We start from the raw sequence: 16,040 nt of genomic DNA, 5'->3' as shown, positions 1-16,040 counted from the left end.
GGAAGTCTTCGCAAAGCGATGACCCCCTTCCAAAAAGTGTCGGGCGAGTTGCGGGTCCTCGGCCACTCCGATCAGTACCGCCTGGACGAGAGTCGGCCCCTAAAACCGAGTCCCCCGGCTCGTTGGTACCAAAGCCTTCGGTATGTCTTCCTGAGAAGAACCGGGCCTTGCGGAAGTGGAGAACGGCCGACCTTGTAGAGTCGACAGGGAAGGCAGTGCAATGCCCCAAGCCGAAGTCTCCTGGGCCAGGTCATCCTCCGTCTAATCGTGCCAATGGTGAGATAAGTGCCGGCAACCAGACCGCTTGCGACACCCCCTCCAAGTCGTGCCCGCTCGAGCCTAGCGCGGGCCGTACTTGTTTGGCAACAATAAGACATCGGCGACCTTTCCGCCCAGTGCGTAAACCGAGGCCGAAGCCCCCCATCGCCCTGCCTACGGGCTCCGGCACGGATTATCCGTGGGCCACGCTGAAACAACAACCCAGAACTTGCCTTTTGTCTTCCCCCTGCCGGTCCGATCAAGGAAGAGACGCAGCGAACCGCGTCGCATCCACCCTCAGCCGCAACTGAAGAGAAATCGGTGTGCGCTTCGCTTTTGAACCGCATAGCCCCGCCCAACGCGCTGATTGGTCCGTCGCGGTCACGTTGGTCTCACCCAGCGCTCTGATTGGTCCGAAACATAGAGGCGCGAAAAGCAAACCGGTTTGAATACCGGTTTGACTTGTAGTCCTGTCGGCCGTGAGAGTCAGCAGTTTATTTTTGGCGTCATCTGATGCAAGACTGCACGTGCGTGACGCATGATTGCGCACGCGACTTCAAGATGGCGGAGAACGAAGGCAAGAACCTACAGAACGACGACGACGACGACGACAATGATGTCGTCGACGACGAATGTAAGCCGCCGCAATTCCTTCGATACAGTTCGATACACGTAGGTTAGCGCGCTATAGAGCATTGGAATAGTCTTCTCCGCGCCGCGACCCGCCGTTCTCGCCTGTCAAATGGTTCAAATCGAGACTGTTGAAGGAACCACGGACCACTGCGTGCGGAATATAGACTCTCAGAGTCCCAGTTTGCTTCGAAGTCAGAATTGCGAGCCGTCGCGGCGTTACCGTGTCTTTCGGACGTCTGTAAGGAACTGGCCGTTTTCTCGAGGAATCACTCGGTTAACTCCAGCAATTTTGTGTGACTACAGCAGCAAAATCGCTAATTGAAGAGGTGAGAAAGCATTCTCGTCCAATTACAGTACATGTACTTCATTTTTTGCAGGGAACGTTTGCTAAGGAATTCAACTAAATTCACGAGAAAGGCTAGGTGAGTGTTTTGTTGCCAGATCTGTTCAGTGGGACAATCTATAGGGATAACTTTTTGTGGATTATGATGATGATGATGATTATGATTAAGGAATCCTTTTGTATTTTATTGTGTTGACAGACTTTTCTACTGCTAGGCGGCTCGTATACAAACAAGGTCTTGCTATATGTAGTGCTTGAAATTCTATCAGGTACATTCTATTATTCTATTATTGGTGCCGGATGTGCATTACAGTGTAACGTCATTCTCCAGACGCAGCCGCAGAGTTCAGTTCGTGATATGGCACGAGTTCTTCGCCAACTCATCGCGATCGCATGGCTCATCGTCATAAGCACAATAGACGCCGAATCAGACAACGGCTCGTGTCGTCCGCGGAAGCGAGCCGGAGCGGGTGTCTTCAGTTTGAAGAGCGTCGAGGACGAGCCGAACGACGGAAAAAAGGTACAGCAGGAAGCGCGATCGAACGAAAACAACGTGAAACGACGCATCGTAGACAGGCGACATCGTCTTCGTCCTATTCGAAAAGGCGAACACCAGTCTCGGCATGGCCGTTGCTCAGATACTTTCGTCGCCGTCGTCATCCGGTGTCTGGCAGTTCAGATCGAGCGGAAATTCGTCGTGGACGCCAGTACCAGTCGGTAAACGCACGAGCGAAGACGTCCCGCCCCCTGCATGTCGTTTGTCTCTCTAGACGTCTCAGAGAAGAACGTCGCGCTGCTTCCGCCAGAAACGTTTCTACGATTCGCCAGCGCTCGCGACTACTTCAACGAAGGCTTGCTCGTCGAACGACCCCAACTCGTCTTCTACGCCTACGACGTCTTCGAGATTCGACGCGAAAATCGGCCGGGCGCGCGCTTCGACTTCAACGCATCGACGTGCCAATTTAGCAGCGAAAACACGTCCGTTTCAATCAACCATTGTCTAAAACAGATCTCTCTGAAACGTCCTCGGTTTTTCAGATCCGTCATTGCAGTCGTCCGTGCGAATGCGGACACGCTTTTTCTCGTCAGAGATTCCTGGATTGACGCCGATAGAGCGTACGAGGTACAGTGCCTCCAGATTGACGAACGCATTACAAGCTAAAGAGCCCTATACTATTGTTATTGTTTCTTTGCATCAGGTTGGCGATCTTATAAGTATGATGTCATTCGATCAAATTCGACGCGGCATGGTAGTAAGGTCTCAAGAGCGGAATAATCTGTGGTTCGTAGATCGGGACGGTTCCGGACAATTTCGTCCACTAAACGGTTCTTAGTACTCTTCTACCGAATTCTTTTTTCGTTGAAGTACAGCGTTTTATTGCTAGACAATGACAAGTTGGATGCAACTGCTCTGATAAAATTCGACGGACAGGTCATCGCCGCCAGTGGAGACTGCGACTTGTATGCTGAATCTCGTGCGGACGTTTTCTCTTACGATCCGGTCACAATGAACAAATCCGACAATTTTAGGTACAACGGCAATTCGTTTTGATTTTTTTGACGTAGTCTTTCTAGATCTATTTTCGTTCGAGAGTCGTCTGTCTGCAACGGCTTTCGACTTGCCGTTCTATCACCGACTCAAATTGACGTCAACGTTGTCGTTTCGATGAAGGAGGAGTATAGGAGTGCCGTCATTGCCGTTTTCGTCTTTTTCACTTTTGAAGAAGCGGAATCGAGTGAAGAAAACCCCGCCCAGCCCGTCGAATCGGCGTACAAAATCGATTTGTGGAAGAACGTTCGCGTCGGCGACAACGCGACGTATGCTCGCCCATTTGTCACTCTCCAGCAAGGGCGCCCATACACTATCAAATTCGAAATAAATAGCAAAGACGGCAAAAATCTTCTCGTCTTGAAGAGAAAGGCGACGACGTTTTCAGGAGGCAAGTAGTAAAATTTTAATTATATATGATGTATGGGTCTTGTAGTTCCTGACGGGCCGCCACGAAATTTGCAGGTGACGGTGTCGTCACGGCTCCGATCTCCGCCCTCTGCCACTTGGCAAGATCCCGAGTTGGCGTTCTACAGTCACTCGACGCCGCATTCTTATGTCATCTTCGTTGACGGACTGAGCACGATCAGATCGACGTCGGAAGTCTTCGGCTTTCGTCGAGGCCAAATTTCTGGCTTAACTGCGTTCGAGGAGTACGAAATCCGCGTCGTCATGTCGAACGAAAACGGAACGGGTCCTTTTTCGGATTCGTTCACTTTACGAACTCTCCAAGAGGGTGAGCTAAAGAGAAAAAGTTCGCTTCCTTTTGAAATATGGTGGTCTCTTGCAGTTCCTTCGGAACCGATTAATTTTAATGCGTTTCCGATCAACAATTCGGCTGTCGCTTTTCACTGGGAACACCCTGAATTTCCGCGGGGAATATTGAGAGAATTTTCGTTGGCTATTGCTCAGTTTCCCATAGACAGCCCGCGCGTGGATCTCCCACCAATATCTATCTCCTCCGTCGCAAATTATTTTTTTTTTATGCTTCCTCTGGATGCGTCTTACGACTTTGAAATTAAGGCTGTGAACGACGTCGGCGCCAGTCCGGTGGCAACAAAGAGCCTCATGAGCGAACGTGAGCCAGCAAAAATAAAAGACAATTTTTTTTATTTTCTTTTACAGCGCCAAAGCCGCCAGTGTCCGATCCTGTTTCGCTGACTGTGACACGCGTTGATAATCAAACGGTGAATATTTCTTGGATCGTCCAACCGACCACCTTTATGCCGGAACGGCCGTATTTCGTCGTAAAGACGCCGAACAGGGATTGCGCTCGAGCGAGGAACGAGACGATGAACGTCGGAGTAGGCGAGATCAACGCGAACCGGACCGTTACTTTCCGCAATTTGCGACCCTACACGGTTTATACGTTCTGCGTGTGGAGAGGCGAGAACGTAGAGCAGGATCCCGTGCGAACGCACTACTTTGTTCCTCAAGCCGGTATTAAAAAAAAGACAGCTAATAAAAATATAGTTGATTGCTTTGATTTTTAGTTCCTAGTCCTGTCGTGGATCTGACGATGATTATCGTCAACATGTCGCTGCCGGCTCAGTCGACGTCGGCGGCCCTGTCGTGGCTACCTCCTCGCGATCCCAACGGACCGATCGGATACGAAATCTTCGCTTACGACGTTGTCGATCGTCTCGTCTATTATCGTCGATTGAATACGACGACGCGCACGTCGTGGCGAGTGACGGGATTAGAAGGAGACGAAACGTACGAGATTATTGTGCGCGTCTACAATTTACTGCGTCCCGAGTGGACGAGCGAAAACCGGAGCGTCGTCGTATCCACTCCAACGGGCTGTAAAAAAAATATAGGAGCACGAAAGTTTATTCAACGTATTTTTCTTTTGTGTAGTCCCACAATCGGTCGAGAACGTCGTCGTGAATGACGTCACTGCGACGACGGCGACCGTTTCGTGGTCTCCTCCACTCGTGACCAATGGCGTGATCGTCGAATACGAAGTGACGGCCGTGAAAGCGCCCGTCTTCTTCGACAGACTGGGTTCTTTTCCGTCCGATTTTCGCGGTCGTCGCGTGACGAGCGTCGACGGCGGCGCAAATCGCGCCGTTCTCGTCGATCTCGACGGCGCGACGTCGTATTTCTATTGGGTGAGAGCTCGAACGGACGCCGGTTGGGGTCGACGAACCAACCTTGTTTCGACGTTCGAAACGCGTACGTGAAACGGGGGAAAATAACGAATCGTTTTTATAGTCGATCTGTTGTCGCGTCTAGATTGTCCCATTGATTGCAGCGACGATGCTGATTGCGTGAGAGACGGATGGACTTGGTCGTGTTCATGTCGAGACGGTCGATTGGGCGACGGATTCGTTTGTTTAGGTCGGAATATTCTGTAAGAAAAATCCCTTTCTCTCATATTGTTCTTTAGGCGATCCCGTGTTTGCTTTTAATACGATCACGTCGACTTCGTTCGCTGTAACGTTTTCAATTCCTACTAGAGACGACGTTATGAGGGAGAACGTTATGTTTCGTTTATTGAATCCCGACAATCGGCTGACGACGAACGCCTCTACCTCTTCCTTTGCCTCCGACGCGAGCCGATTCACGGGATTCGTTTCGTTCTTCAATCTGCAACCGTTTACGCGTTACACAATGGTGATGCTAGTGCAAGTTGGCCAGTTTTCGGCGTCGTTCAATGCGAGTGAGACAACGCAAACAGCAGGTGAATTAATGACGCAATCAAACTCTTTTTTACGCTCTCTTTTATCTCTCTCAGTGCCTTCGGCGTCTCCAAAAAACGTGGCCGTTGTCAACGTTACGAGCACGAGTGTCATTCTCACGTGGACGCCCGTGCCGGAGCCCTTTCAGAACGGGCCAATTTTCTACGCTGTGAACTCGGTCAAATCAACGGCGCTCTTTTCACCTTTGCCTATCAACAACCTCGTCTCGTATCAGCCGTACTCGTTCAGAATTTCTGCCGGGTTGCTATTTAGCGACGACGAAGACTTTGAAGGCTCTTCACCGTTGGTTCAGTCTTTCGGTCCTCCGTCATCACCGGTGCTTTTTCGAAGCGGCGTAGACGGTGAAACCGTATGGGGGGAGATTTTTCTTAATTTCAGCAATTTTTTGGGGTGTTTAGTGCCTGATCCGGTGACCAGTTTGTTTGCCCGACTCTTCAATTCGACGACAATCGTCGTCGGTTGGGACTATCCGGCTAAACCAAATGGAATCATTGAGTACTTTCGCGTCTTACTCGCCTCGGAAATCCGGACGACGATTCAGAGAAACTCTTCGTCGTCCAGGAGTTTCGCTTTTATTCCTATTATTGATAACAGTTTCTCCTACGTGATCAGCGTTCGCGTCGTTGGGACGGGAGGAACGTCTTTGCCACGGAGTCGCGACGTCCCTATCATTCCCATCAAAAGAGGTACATCGTAATTTGTTTTAGCGAGTCTGCTCTTCGTCACGTTACGTATTTATTATATCTTTAGATGGTTCTCCGGATTTGCAGGCGACTGTATTGAGCTCTACGTCAGTGCGTCTTTCGTTGTCTTTTCCCTTTAACAATTCGTTTCGAGTGGAAATTGAACGGACCAGAGGAACGGTTTCGCTCCGGCAAACGATCCAACAGGCAAACGTAACGTCATGGATCGAGTCGAATTTGCTGCCGTTTTCCTTTTATTCGTTCACTGCGCAATCGCTTGATTTGGAAGGGCCGATACAAATGACGTCGATCGTCGCGCAAACGTTACCGGCAGGCAAGCGCGCGCTTTTTCAAATATTATAATACTGTCATTGTATTTTTATTATTTTTTTTAGAGCCAGAACCCGTTCGCGAGCTTCGAGTCGACGACATTACTTTCGATTCGGTTGCGATTTCGTGGTTACGACCGAATGAGAGCGACGGCGGACCGATCGAGTACTACGTCACAATTCGCGACGAAACGATTCGCCTCGACTGGAATCAGTTGCCACCTCGCGAAGAAAGTGTTCGATTCGAGTGGCTAGTGCAAGATCTTGAAGGAAACTCGACGTATACGATAACAGTGCAAGCGCACAATTTCATCGACAACACGACGGGACCAGAAACGAGAACGAAAGTTATCACTCCGACTGGACGTGAGTCTCACAATCAGAAGATAAGGGGATACAAAACTGATCTTTTTTTTCTCCTCAGATCCCGAAGCGCCTCGCTCGGTTTCGGTTATGCCGACCGCTCCTAATACTCTCACAGTGACGTGGCGGCCTCCGAGGCGAACCCACGGTCGCCTCACGCACTACATATTGACGGCCGTTCTGCTTCAAGATAGCGAAACCGGCGAACGATTGCCGACCGATTCTTACGGCTATCCGCGCTATTTTCTCTTTCCCAAGATCGTTAACGTGTCCGATCCAACGAAAACGGAAGCGACAATCGACGGACTGTTTACGGACACGAGATACGCCGTGTGGATTCAAGCGGCGACGGAAAACTTCGAAGGCGAACGAAGTGGCGTCAAATCGGTGCGCGTCATCTCGGAAGCAATCGTCAAGACTAGGATCGACGTCGTCGACGCGACGTCAATTTTCGTCAATTTTTCCGTCGTCGGTCCGCCTGACAGCGCATACGTCGACGCCGCGTACGCGGTCGACGTGAGAATACGCGACGATCCGTCGTTGCAAGTGACGACGAATCGGTCCGAAAGGGCGACGCCGCCCTTTTCGCTGCGCGTCGTCGATTTGCAGCCGTACACGAACTACACGCTGATCAACTCGATTCGCAACGGCGATCGTTTGCTCTACGAGGAAACGACTGACGTGTCGATGCCCGTCGCTCGGCCGACGGCAACGCCGACAGGTGCCGTCGCGAGACTTCTCGATGGGATGACGGTTTCGTTGACGTGGTTGCCGCCGATTTCCGTCTTCGCCAATGGTCCGATCAACGGCTACGTTGTGCAGATGAGAAGCAATCCGCCTGGCGACGACGAGGGCGACTTTGACGTTATTCGTTCGACTCTTTTTAATACCAAGGTAAAGCCGTTTCGGACGTATTCGTTTCGCGTTGCCGCCTATAACGATCGATCGCAACTCGGACCGTTCGGCGACGAAGTCGTGCAAGTCGTTCCGCCGGCAGGTTAGTTTCTGGCCGAGTATTTTCATTATGCGTTTATTTCTCTCTTTAGCACCTGGATCGCCTCAAATTGCCTTTGCTTACCAAATCAATTCGACTCACGCTGTCGTTCATTGGAATTATCCAGTCGAATCGAACGGCGTCATCACAAACTTTTCGGTTGTTTTGGAATCGTCTAATGGCACCGTCAACGAGACTTTGACTTTGAATGCATTGCAGCGCTACGCTATAATGCCTCTGCCTCAACCGGTGCAATTTCAAATTTTTGCTCACGTTCGCGCTTTAAGTGAATCACTGGTCGGTTCTACGGCGACTCTTCTCGTCCAGCAAAGTTTGTCTAATCTATTGATTTTGGTATGCTGTGTGTGATGATTATTTTCTTGTTGCGCGCTAGATTTCAATATCGTAGGAGAAGCAATCGTCGAGCAGCTTTCTTCGAGCAGCCAAGAAGGGGTGACAGTGAGACTTCACTGGCCTTCAGTCAACGTCGGTGGCGACGCTTTTAATATTACATATACTAGTGGCGGTAACCAAGGAGTTTGCGGGAACGAACAAAGCATTTTCTTTGCAATCGTCGACGGCCTCAACGTTACAATAGCCAATCTCCTTTTCAATACATTCTACACGTTCTGCGTCAGAAAAGGCGAATTTGTAGACCAAGCGTTCTTCTTGACGTCGTCGTCGACGCCGGGAGAAGTGACGTCGTCGACGATCACCGACACCACGTCGACGACGATCGGCATCAGCTGGGAACCGCCGTCGACTCCCAACGGCAACGTCGGCTACGAAATGACGGCCGCGCGAAAAGGCACGACGATAACACGGACACGACTCGATCCATCTGCATTGCCAACGATTCGTCCTTTCCGTCGGCGATTGACGGGACTAGAGCCCGGTGTAGTTTACGACGTTTCCATTAGAGCGTTTAATGTCGATGACGTTCGTCTCGTCGGTCCGACAAGCAATATGTCCGTCTCGACGAAGTCGTCGCCTCCGACGGCGCCGACGGCGATTAAAGCCGTTCCCGCCATCGATGGAGTCCAAGTCACTTGGAGTCGGCCCGATCGACCAAACGGGAATTTGAAGTTCTACGAAGTATCGGCCGTCGTGGCGCAGATGAGCGGCGAAGTGCCGCGATACTTTTTGGATCGGAAAAGAATTCCGGTCGAGGCGTCATCGTCGTCGTACAAGATTTCGTCGATAAGAAACGCCGTCTACATGGTGTGGGTGACGGCTGCTAACGAATACGGAATGAGCCCGCAAAGCGAATTTGCTTTCTCTCGCGGTGTCTTCACAGGTGCGAGATATATAGCAACGATATTTGCTTAGTTTTTCAATTGATTTTTTTTCGACGCTAGATAACAATTGTATGTCGTACGATTGCATTCAAGCGTTTGTGGTAAGACGAATTGATACCTCGTGTTTTTTAGATCTAATTTGCTTTAGCTCAACGAGACGTTTACGTTTCAAGATGGAGCGGCCTGGACTTACTATTTGACGCGGCTGACGTCTGTCGCTAACACTCTGTCGGCGCAAAATATCAATGAAAGTTTAGACGTCTTGCAGTCTATTGTCGACGGGCAAGCTCAAGCAATCATCAACCAAGTCGTGGATGATTATGAGTTCATTGAATTATACGAACAGGTCGATTTGATGCATTCAATGTTTTCGTGAAAAGACACTCGTTTTGTTTAGAACGTCGTCCAAACCATTAGCGATCTACTAGAGACCAATCGAACAGAAACTTTGTTGGAACTGGCTCCTGTACGACCCTTTTCTCGCCGTTTTTGCTGCGATGTATAATTGTGTACGTTTAGTCCACCGGTGCTCCAAGAATTCTCAGTATTGCCGAACAGTTTGGTCAAATTTCAGTCGCTTTGTTAGTGCTGAGTAATGCAACTGTACAGCGTCGGGTAACGGCGTCGCAGAATGCTGGTATAGTGTTTTTGACCGGACCTCGAAGCAAAACTATGAACTGTTTTCTCGGCAGTGTTGGATGTGAGATCGGTGACGGAAAACAACTTGGAACCAATCAATTTTCCCAATTATTCCGCTCCTGTGTATACGACTTGGACGAATCAGTCTGTCGGCGTTTTGCAGCTGTCGTCTACCCTGCTTCAGTCCCTTTTAAACGACGGTACGACGAATCGTCGTCACCCACGCGACGACTTCAAAAAGCGCCCGTATTTTTTTGTCGTCGTAGGTCGAGGTCCCGTTTTCGTTTCCAACATTCTGTTTAACAATATGGAGAACACCATGCCGATTTACAATAGCAGTGCCGAGGCAATCGGCAACAACGTTCCAGTCGAGACGTAGGCGCTGACGGTTAGAGAAAATTATTTTATTAGCGACTTTATTTTAGATCTCGTTCGACCTTTTCGTCTCGCAGCATTGGAACTGTCGTCATATCGACATCTATAAGTCGATTGTCCAGCAGCGGGGCATACGATCCTACTAGTTCGTCTAGACAAAATCTTCCGGAACCAATACTTATAAATTTTACCAATGTCAACGTGCGTACTCTCTACGCTTGGCTCTCTCTCTCTCTCTGTCTGTATTCCACGTTTGCTTGTTTTAGACAACCGACGCCAATGCTAAGTTCACGTGCAGCTTCTGGAACTTTTTGTGAGTCTTTGCTCTTACTTTAGAACAAGGCTATAATAGTTTGTTACCTAAAGGAATTCGGGCGGATTTTGGTCGCCTCAGGACGTTCAAACGCAAGCTAGTGGCACTACGGTCGTTTGCAACAGTACCCATCTAACGAGTTTTGCCGTCCTTGTAGCAGTTCACAGTTTTCCTGATGTACATCGTAATGTTGGACAAAAAAAGAAGGAATTTAATCTCGTTGATTTTTAGAGCAAAGTTCTGGAGTACTTTACCTATATTGGATGCGGAATATCTCTTCTTGCTCTTCTCATAACCGTCGTGTGTTTAATTGTATTCAGGCGAGTCAGCCGCGTCGTCTTGTGTAAAACGAATGCCTTACTCCCTCGTTTTAGGAAGTCTCTTCACACAGAGCGAACCTGGGTCAACGTCAATTTTTGCATTGCTCTTATGCTAGGTCTGATTTTCTTCTTAGCTGGCATAGATCAAAGTTCAGACCGAGTGAGCGATCCATATGCAGCTTTGTCCCCAACATTCAATTACATTCTCTCTTTCGTTGTTTAGACTGTTTGCAAAGCAATGACTGTCATAATGCACTACCTGTTTCTCTGTGTGTTCTCTTGGATGCTCTGCGAAGGTCTACTGATCTATTTTATGCTGGTAATCGTTTTCGATACGGGAAAAAGCTACGTGAAACAGTACTTTGCTCTTGGATGGGGTAACAAAAGAGGGCTAAAATTTCTATTGATTTATCTGATTGCTTGCAGGGCTACCTCTCGTTATAGTCGCCGTGTCTTTTGGGATTCGATTTGACGATTACGGTCAATATGATCAGTAAGTAACTCTTGCCTCTTTTTTTTGGCATGAAGCGAATACGCCTACGTGCTTCTTAGTTGTTTTCTTACGACCGATAAAGGAATGATATGGGCGTTTGTCGGACCAATGTTGGCCATAATACTAGTATGCAGTATATAGCTGCGTCGCGCGCATATCAGATGTCCAAATTCTGTATCAGGTCAATGCAATTTTCTTTGTTATCGCTCTGAAGAAATTGTTTGGAAGAAGGATGATGGAAAAGAGCAAGAAAGTCGTCGTCAAGTAGGTGTTAAAACTGCTCGAACCGTTTTAGAAATTCAATTCCTTTTTAGGTCTGCGTTGAAGGCCACGGCTGTGTTGGTGCCTGTTTTAGGACTGACGTGGATAATTGGAGTGTTTGCCATTGATAAACTCTCTGTGCCTCTTGCCTATGCGTTTACTATTATCAACAGTCTTCAGGTATGAAGAGGTCTATGGATGAACACAGTCGCGGAGCACGCGCTTATTCTTAGGGTCTTTTTATCTTCCTTTTTCACGTCGTTTTCAATGAACAGGTATAGCGCTGGATAATTGATACACGAGCTCTTATTTTCTTACCTAGATAAGAAAAGCTTTTAGACAGAGGCGCGATAAATACAAAAAAACGAAATCGCTGGGAAAGGTACGTGAGACAAAAAAATGCACTTGCATTCCTCGACGAAACTTTCTAGAGCATCGGGACTCCTTCAAGTGGAACGAAAACGACAGGAAACAAGTACAACGTAGCAGGTAAGTTGCATTTTTTATTAGTAGAGATGGGTCATTTTTTTCTTTGGCAGGTGCCTCCTCAACTGTTGGCAGTCACTCTGATTCCGTGGCATTGCAACCGTTGTCTTACCGATCTATTGACAATACTACGGTGACCTCTAGTGGTAAGCCGAATTCGTCCCTGGACCATCTTAATGATGCTGCTGCAGTGGCAGCTTCCAGCCAAGTCTCCGGCGGCGTTTCAGATGCGATTTCCGACTCAGGTGAATTTTTCCGTAATTTTTCTTTCAGACAGTGACACGCTGTTTTAGTCGCAAACGACGTTCCTAGTTCGTCGGTGCCTTCGGCTGCTGAACGAAACGGCCTTCCTAGCTCTCAGGCTTCAATCGCCGATCGAAAGGCTGCATCAGCTCTTCCATTAGTACGTGAACTTTTGCAAGAAGAACCCGCGGAGCCTACAAGCGAAGAGCCGACTGAGCGCACAAAGGTTTGATATACTTCTTTGGCGGGGTGTTGAATTTTTGATTATTGTATCATAGTCCGAAAGGAGCAGCACTGATGATGATGATGATGATGTAAGTGTTATTCACTAAGAACTTTTACAAAGTAGCTGATTTATTTTGTTTAGGAATTCGTTACGGCGTCGTGGACAAACGATCCAAAATCATCTGTGAAATCTAACCACTCAGAAGCATCCGTAGTTAGAAACGATTCCCATAGAAATAGAGGCGACAGTGGTCAACCGTCTGGGCAAACGGGTGACGTACTATTTGTCTAATAACCGTTGTGCGTACAGCAATGTCACAGTTGACACCTAATTAACTTAGACACCGTTCGCGACACTGTCTTTGTGCCGTAACAGGATATTGTTAGCGCACGTTAACAGAACTAAAACCAATGGCACATTTCTTACATTTTACTGCAGAAAGCCAAGAAGACGGCCGGCATTTTCTACTGGAAAGGTTGAGAAAAGAGGGCTTCGAAGTAGAAGTCAAAGATGACGTGGTAATTGTGAAAGCATCGGCAAAATCTCTGGCAGACGAAGTAAGGTTCCCAGCATTTAGACAGCTATCGACCTAAACCGTTTTAGGCTGAAACGCTTAGATTGGAAAAACCTCTCGTCGGATCTTACGAAGAAGTAAGAGAGAGGGAGATCATCTCGGACCCAGAGGGATAGTAAAATATTTCTTTAGGTTCTTGGAGTTCGAATTCCTCAGGTGACAAGATCAGCTCACTGTTCTCTACCCAATATCGTTCATTGCAGCTCGACTCGTTCAAGACGTCGCGATCAAAAGAGTTTGTCGGCGGAGCCGACCTAGAAACCTTTTTCACTTCCGCTGACCAAACGAGATTGACGTGGAGCATTCTTCTTCGGATTCCCTATGACGAGGTATCTCACCATCGGGGGCAGTTTCTCGTTCCATCTCTCACGGTTTTTACAGAATGCCCTGGAGCAATATGGTCACATCGTGGCTAATCCGTCGGAACCCTTTATCATTGCCTGCCAGAATGCCAAACCACCGCTTATTGAATTCATCAAACCAATGCACGAGTCAAAAGAAAAACGACGAGAAATTGAGAATGCGGTGGTGTGGGGAAAGTTCGTGCCAAATAAAGCCGAAATCAACCAGATAAGAGACTACTTTGGTATAAATCTCTGACAGTAGAGACGATTTTTTAAAAAGGCGATTTTTTTTCTTAGGAGAAGAGGTGGCCCTGTATTTCGTATGGATTGCATTCATGGCGAAAATGATGCTCCTACCCGCCGCCCTAAGTCTCGTCTGGTATTTCTTCCGCTACGGAAACATAGACATTGTCAAGGATCCGTTCATGCCCATCTTCGCAGCTCTCATGGCACTGTGGAGCATTCTCTATCTCGTTGTAAGTGCAGGAAAGATGATAAGTTGGATTTCTTCACCTTGTCCCCTTCTTAGCTGTGGCGTTGTCATTGTTCGGAATTTGCCTTCTGGTGGCACACGTACGACTATCGACGAGTCGAAGAACCGAATCCGAATTTCGAAGGCGTCATGAGACGCGATCCCGTCACCGACAAGATGGTCAAATACTTCTCGTTTGCTCAACGTCTTCGTCGTTATTTTGTCAGTTTCGCCGTCATGCTCGTCATGGTCGCCTTGGCCGTTCTCACCATGATCGTGTCATTGAATTTGAACGGATACGTCACTATGGAAAAGAGTCCGATATACATCAGATTTCTCGCTTCATTTGCGGCGCCCGTGAGGAGCTCTTTGTTCAATCGTTTCGCCGTTTTTTCTCATCTTTTTCTTAGGGAGGACTATTTGCTCTCGACAGTCCCTACTACGGTTGGATTATCCCGGCGTTTGGACATACGATTTTCATAGGTCTTCTCAATGCTCAGTATAAGAAAGTGGCTGCCATATGTACCGACTTTGAAAATCATAGGCGAGCGCTCAGCACATAGAGGGCGCGTTATAGCTAATTATTCTTTAGATCAATGGACGATTGGAGAAACTCTTTGATTGGAAAGAGAGTCATTTTCGAGGCTCTCAATTGCTTTATCGCTCCTCTCTACATAACGTTTTACCAGATGGACGTGGCGGCTTTGAGAAGGCAAATGATGCGCTTGTTTGCTTGTAAGTCAAGTGAAACTATTGAAGCGGATGCATTGAAGTCTTTTTTTTTCTAGGTGACGAGATAAGGAGGGTAGTGACCGAGACGGGATTGCCTTTTCTGACGGGCCAAGTGAAACAGTTGGACGTCGAGAAAAAGAAAGGCGGCGCAGGCATCAAAGTGACAAAGACAAACATGTTGGAGGACGAATCGATGAGCGATTACGAGCAATTCGCCGACTATTTGGAGATGGTCATTCAATTCGGGGTAGAGACAACAAAATAGGGAGGGGGATAGAATTGATATAACAGGTACTACTTTAGTATGTAACACTGTTTGCAGCTGCTTTGCCCGCAGCGGCGATCGTAAGCATCCTTTTCCTGATGATTGAGACAAGATCAGATATGTGGAGTTTGCTTCATGCTCATTGTAGACCGAGAGTCAGAAGGTAAGTGGAGATTGAATCAACGATGCGTTTTTTCTTCACGTTCTTTCTTTTTAGGGCATGCGACATTGGCGTGTGGTATTACGTCATGTTTGCCATGGTTGCTCTGTCTATGCTCACCAATAGTTTCATTGTTTTTGTGTCGTCTGATCAAATGGACTATTGGCTTCCGCGGTCAGGGGACAACTTTAGGCAAGAATAACTTATTAATTAATTCATTAATTAACTAACTATATTTTTTTCTAGTCATGATTTGATCAAAGCTTTTAGCGTCGAGCACGTGCTCGTCTTTCTCGCTCTTCTGGCCCATGCCTATTTGCCGAGCCAATTTGCTTGGGTTAGAGCAGCCATTGAAAGGCGCTCCTATCAGAAACGCATGAAGGCCGTTTCTGCTATTGGAAGGAAGAGCATTTTCGAAGCGCTAGACATTCGCGTATAATTAATCGACGTGGCAGGCGGACACAATTTAAGAATTCATTACGCATGCGTCGTACTCAGCAAAACAGCCTCCCTCTACATTCCTCAGTTCGACTCTTTTCTATTCTCCGTAGCCGCTACGCCTCTCGATTCTTAACAGACGAAATGGGAAAACCAAAAGTTCACGTTGTTTACTGGTGAGCGTCGTCGGGAACACGAAATCGAGCTTACGCGACTGATTTTTTCCGTTACAGTGGCGCATGAGGGTACGCCTCCAAGGTACACGTCTATTCTCCAAGCTTCGTCGACTCTAATCTTTTCTATTAGTACAAGAGACTTCAACAGCAAGTCGGTGACGAAGACCTCGAAGCCGAATGGGTAGGCAACGGAGGGGGGCCCCCGAAGAGGACACTGCCATTGTACCGCGTTTTTGCGCAGAGTTTCGAAGCTACTCCCACTGTCACCGGCTACTTTGAAGTTTCCGTCAACGGCAAACTCATCCACACCAAAAAAGTAGACTTGAGAATCTTTATATTTATTTATTTATTTATTTATTTATTCTAGG

The 16,040-nt window shown here is 48.0% G+C and overlaps 2 protein-coding genes and 1 long non-coding RNA gene across 3 annotated transcripts; all 3 read left to right on the top strand.

Annotated features, from left to right (window-relative positions):
* Positions 1-823: 823 nt before the first annotated feature.
* Positions 824-1,512, top strand: LOC136189353 (uncharacterized). The gene is made up of 3 exons (XR_010670379.1): positions 824-892; positions 940-1,217; positions 1,269-1,512. It is a non-coding gene; the product is annotated as an uncharacterized lncRNA (long non-coding RNA).
* A 55-nt stretch (positions 1,513-1,567) lies between these two features.
* On the top strand, positions 1,568-12,943 carry LOC136189327 (uncharacterized). Its single transcript, XM_065977253.1, has 45 exons — positions 1,568-1,754; positions 1,807-1,951; positions 2,005-2,212; positions 2,273-2,357; positions 2,434-2,560; positions 2,620-2,764; positions 2,810-3,174; positions 3,220-3,519; positions 3,574-3,861; positions 3,909-4,223; positions 4,277-4,588; positions 4,644-4,961; positions 5,022-5,126; positions 5,176-5,469; positions 5,524-5,829; positions 5,887-6,174; positions 6,239-6,505; positions 6,567-6,866; positions 6,925-7,860; positions 7,910-8,188; positions 8,252-9,154; positions 9,216-9,256; positions 9,304-9,501; positions 9,553-9,621; positions 9,675-9,792; positions 9,848-9,994; positions 10,061-10,169; positions 10,220-10,370; positions 10,436-10,482; positions 10,536-10,659; positions 10,714-10,802; positions 10,857-10,962; positions 11,026-11,179; positions 11,229-11,295; positions 11,355-11,421; positions 11,477-11,559; positions 11,610-11,736; positions 11,790-11,831; positions 11,879-11,938; positions 11,988-12,045; positions 12,096-12,188; positions 12,234-12,287; positions 12,336-12,511; positions 12,564-12,599; positions 12,653-12,943. Exons 1-45 carry the CDS (start codon positions 1,593-1,595, stop codon positions 12,800-12,802), a joined length of 8,814 nt encoding a protein of 2,937 aa, XP_065833325.1. The 5' UTR covers positions 1,568-1,592; the 3' UTR covers positions 12,803-12,943.
* LOC136189335 (anoctamin-10-like) lies at positions 12,922-15,992 on the top strand. Its single transcript, XM_065977267.1, has 16 exons — positions 12,922-13,068; positions 13,115-13,162; positions 13,218-13,241; positions 13,289-13,414; positions 13,467-13,671; positions 13,727-13,905; positions 13,959-14,258; positions 14,312-14,445; positions 14,494-14,636; positions 14,690-14,880; positions 14,937-15,061; positions 15,116-15,250; positions 15,305-15,672; positions 15,730-15,754; positions 15,803-15,853; positions 15,914-15,992. Exons 1-13 carry the CDS (start codon positions 12,922-12,924, stop codon positions 15,495-15,497), a joined length of 1,950 nt encoding a protein of 649 aa, XP_065833339.1. The 3' UTR covers positions 15,498-15,672; positions 15,730-15,754; positions 15,803-15,853; positions 15,914-15,992.
* The last annotated feature ends 48 nt before the right edge of the window (positions 15,993-16,040 follow it).

Source organism: Oscarella lobularis, chromosome 7, assembly GCF_947507565.1.
Source record: "Oscarella lobularis chromosome 7, ooOscLobu1.1, whole genome shotgun sequence".
NCBI lineage: Eukaryota > Metazoa > Porifera > Homoscleromorpha > Homosclerophorida > Oscarellidae > Oscarella > Oscarella lobularis.
The sequence above is the reverse complement of the archived record's forward strand: the minus strand, read 5'-3'. Positions and strand labels throughout refer to the sequence as shown.

Coding starts and splice junctions, on each gene's coding strand:
- LOC136189327 (XM_065977253.1), top strand. CDS start 1,593: ATGGCACGAGTTCTTCGCCAACTCATCGCGATCGCATGGCTCATCGTC. Junction 6,175..6,238: donor TATCATTCCCATCAAAAGAG/GTACATCGTAAT, acceptor TTATATCTTTAG/ATGGTTCTCCGGATTTGCAG. Junction 11,560..11,609: donor AGCAAGAAAGTCGTCGTCAA/GTAGGTGTTAAA, acceptor ATTCCTTTTTAG/GTCTGCGTTGAAGGCCACGG.
- LOC136189335 (XM_065977267.1), top strand. CDS start 12,922: ATGGCACATTTCTTACATTTTACTGCAGAAAGCCAAGAAGACGGCCGG. Junction 13,415..13,466: donor TTCGGATTCCCTATGACGAG/GTATCTCACCAT, acceptor CGGTTTTTACAG/AATGCCCTGGAGCAATATGG. Junction 13,672..13,726: donor CCAGATAAGAGACTACTTTG/GTATAAATCTCT, acceptor TTTTTTTCTTAG/GAGAAGAGGTGGCCCTGTAT.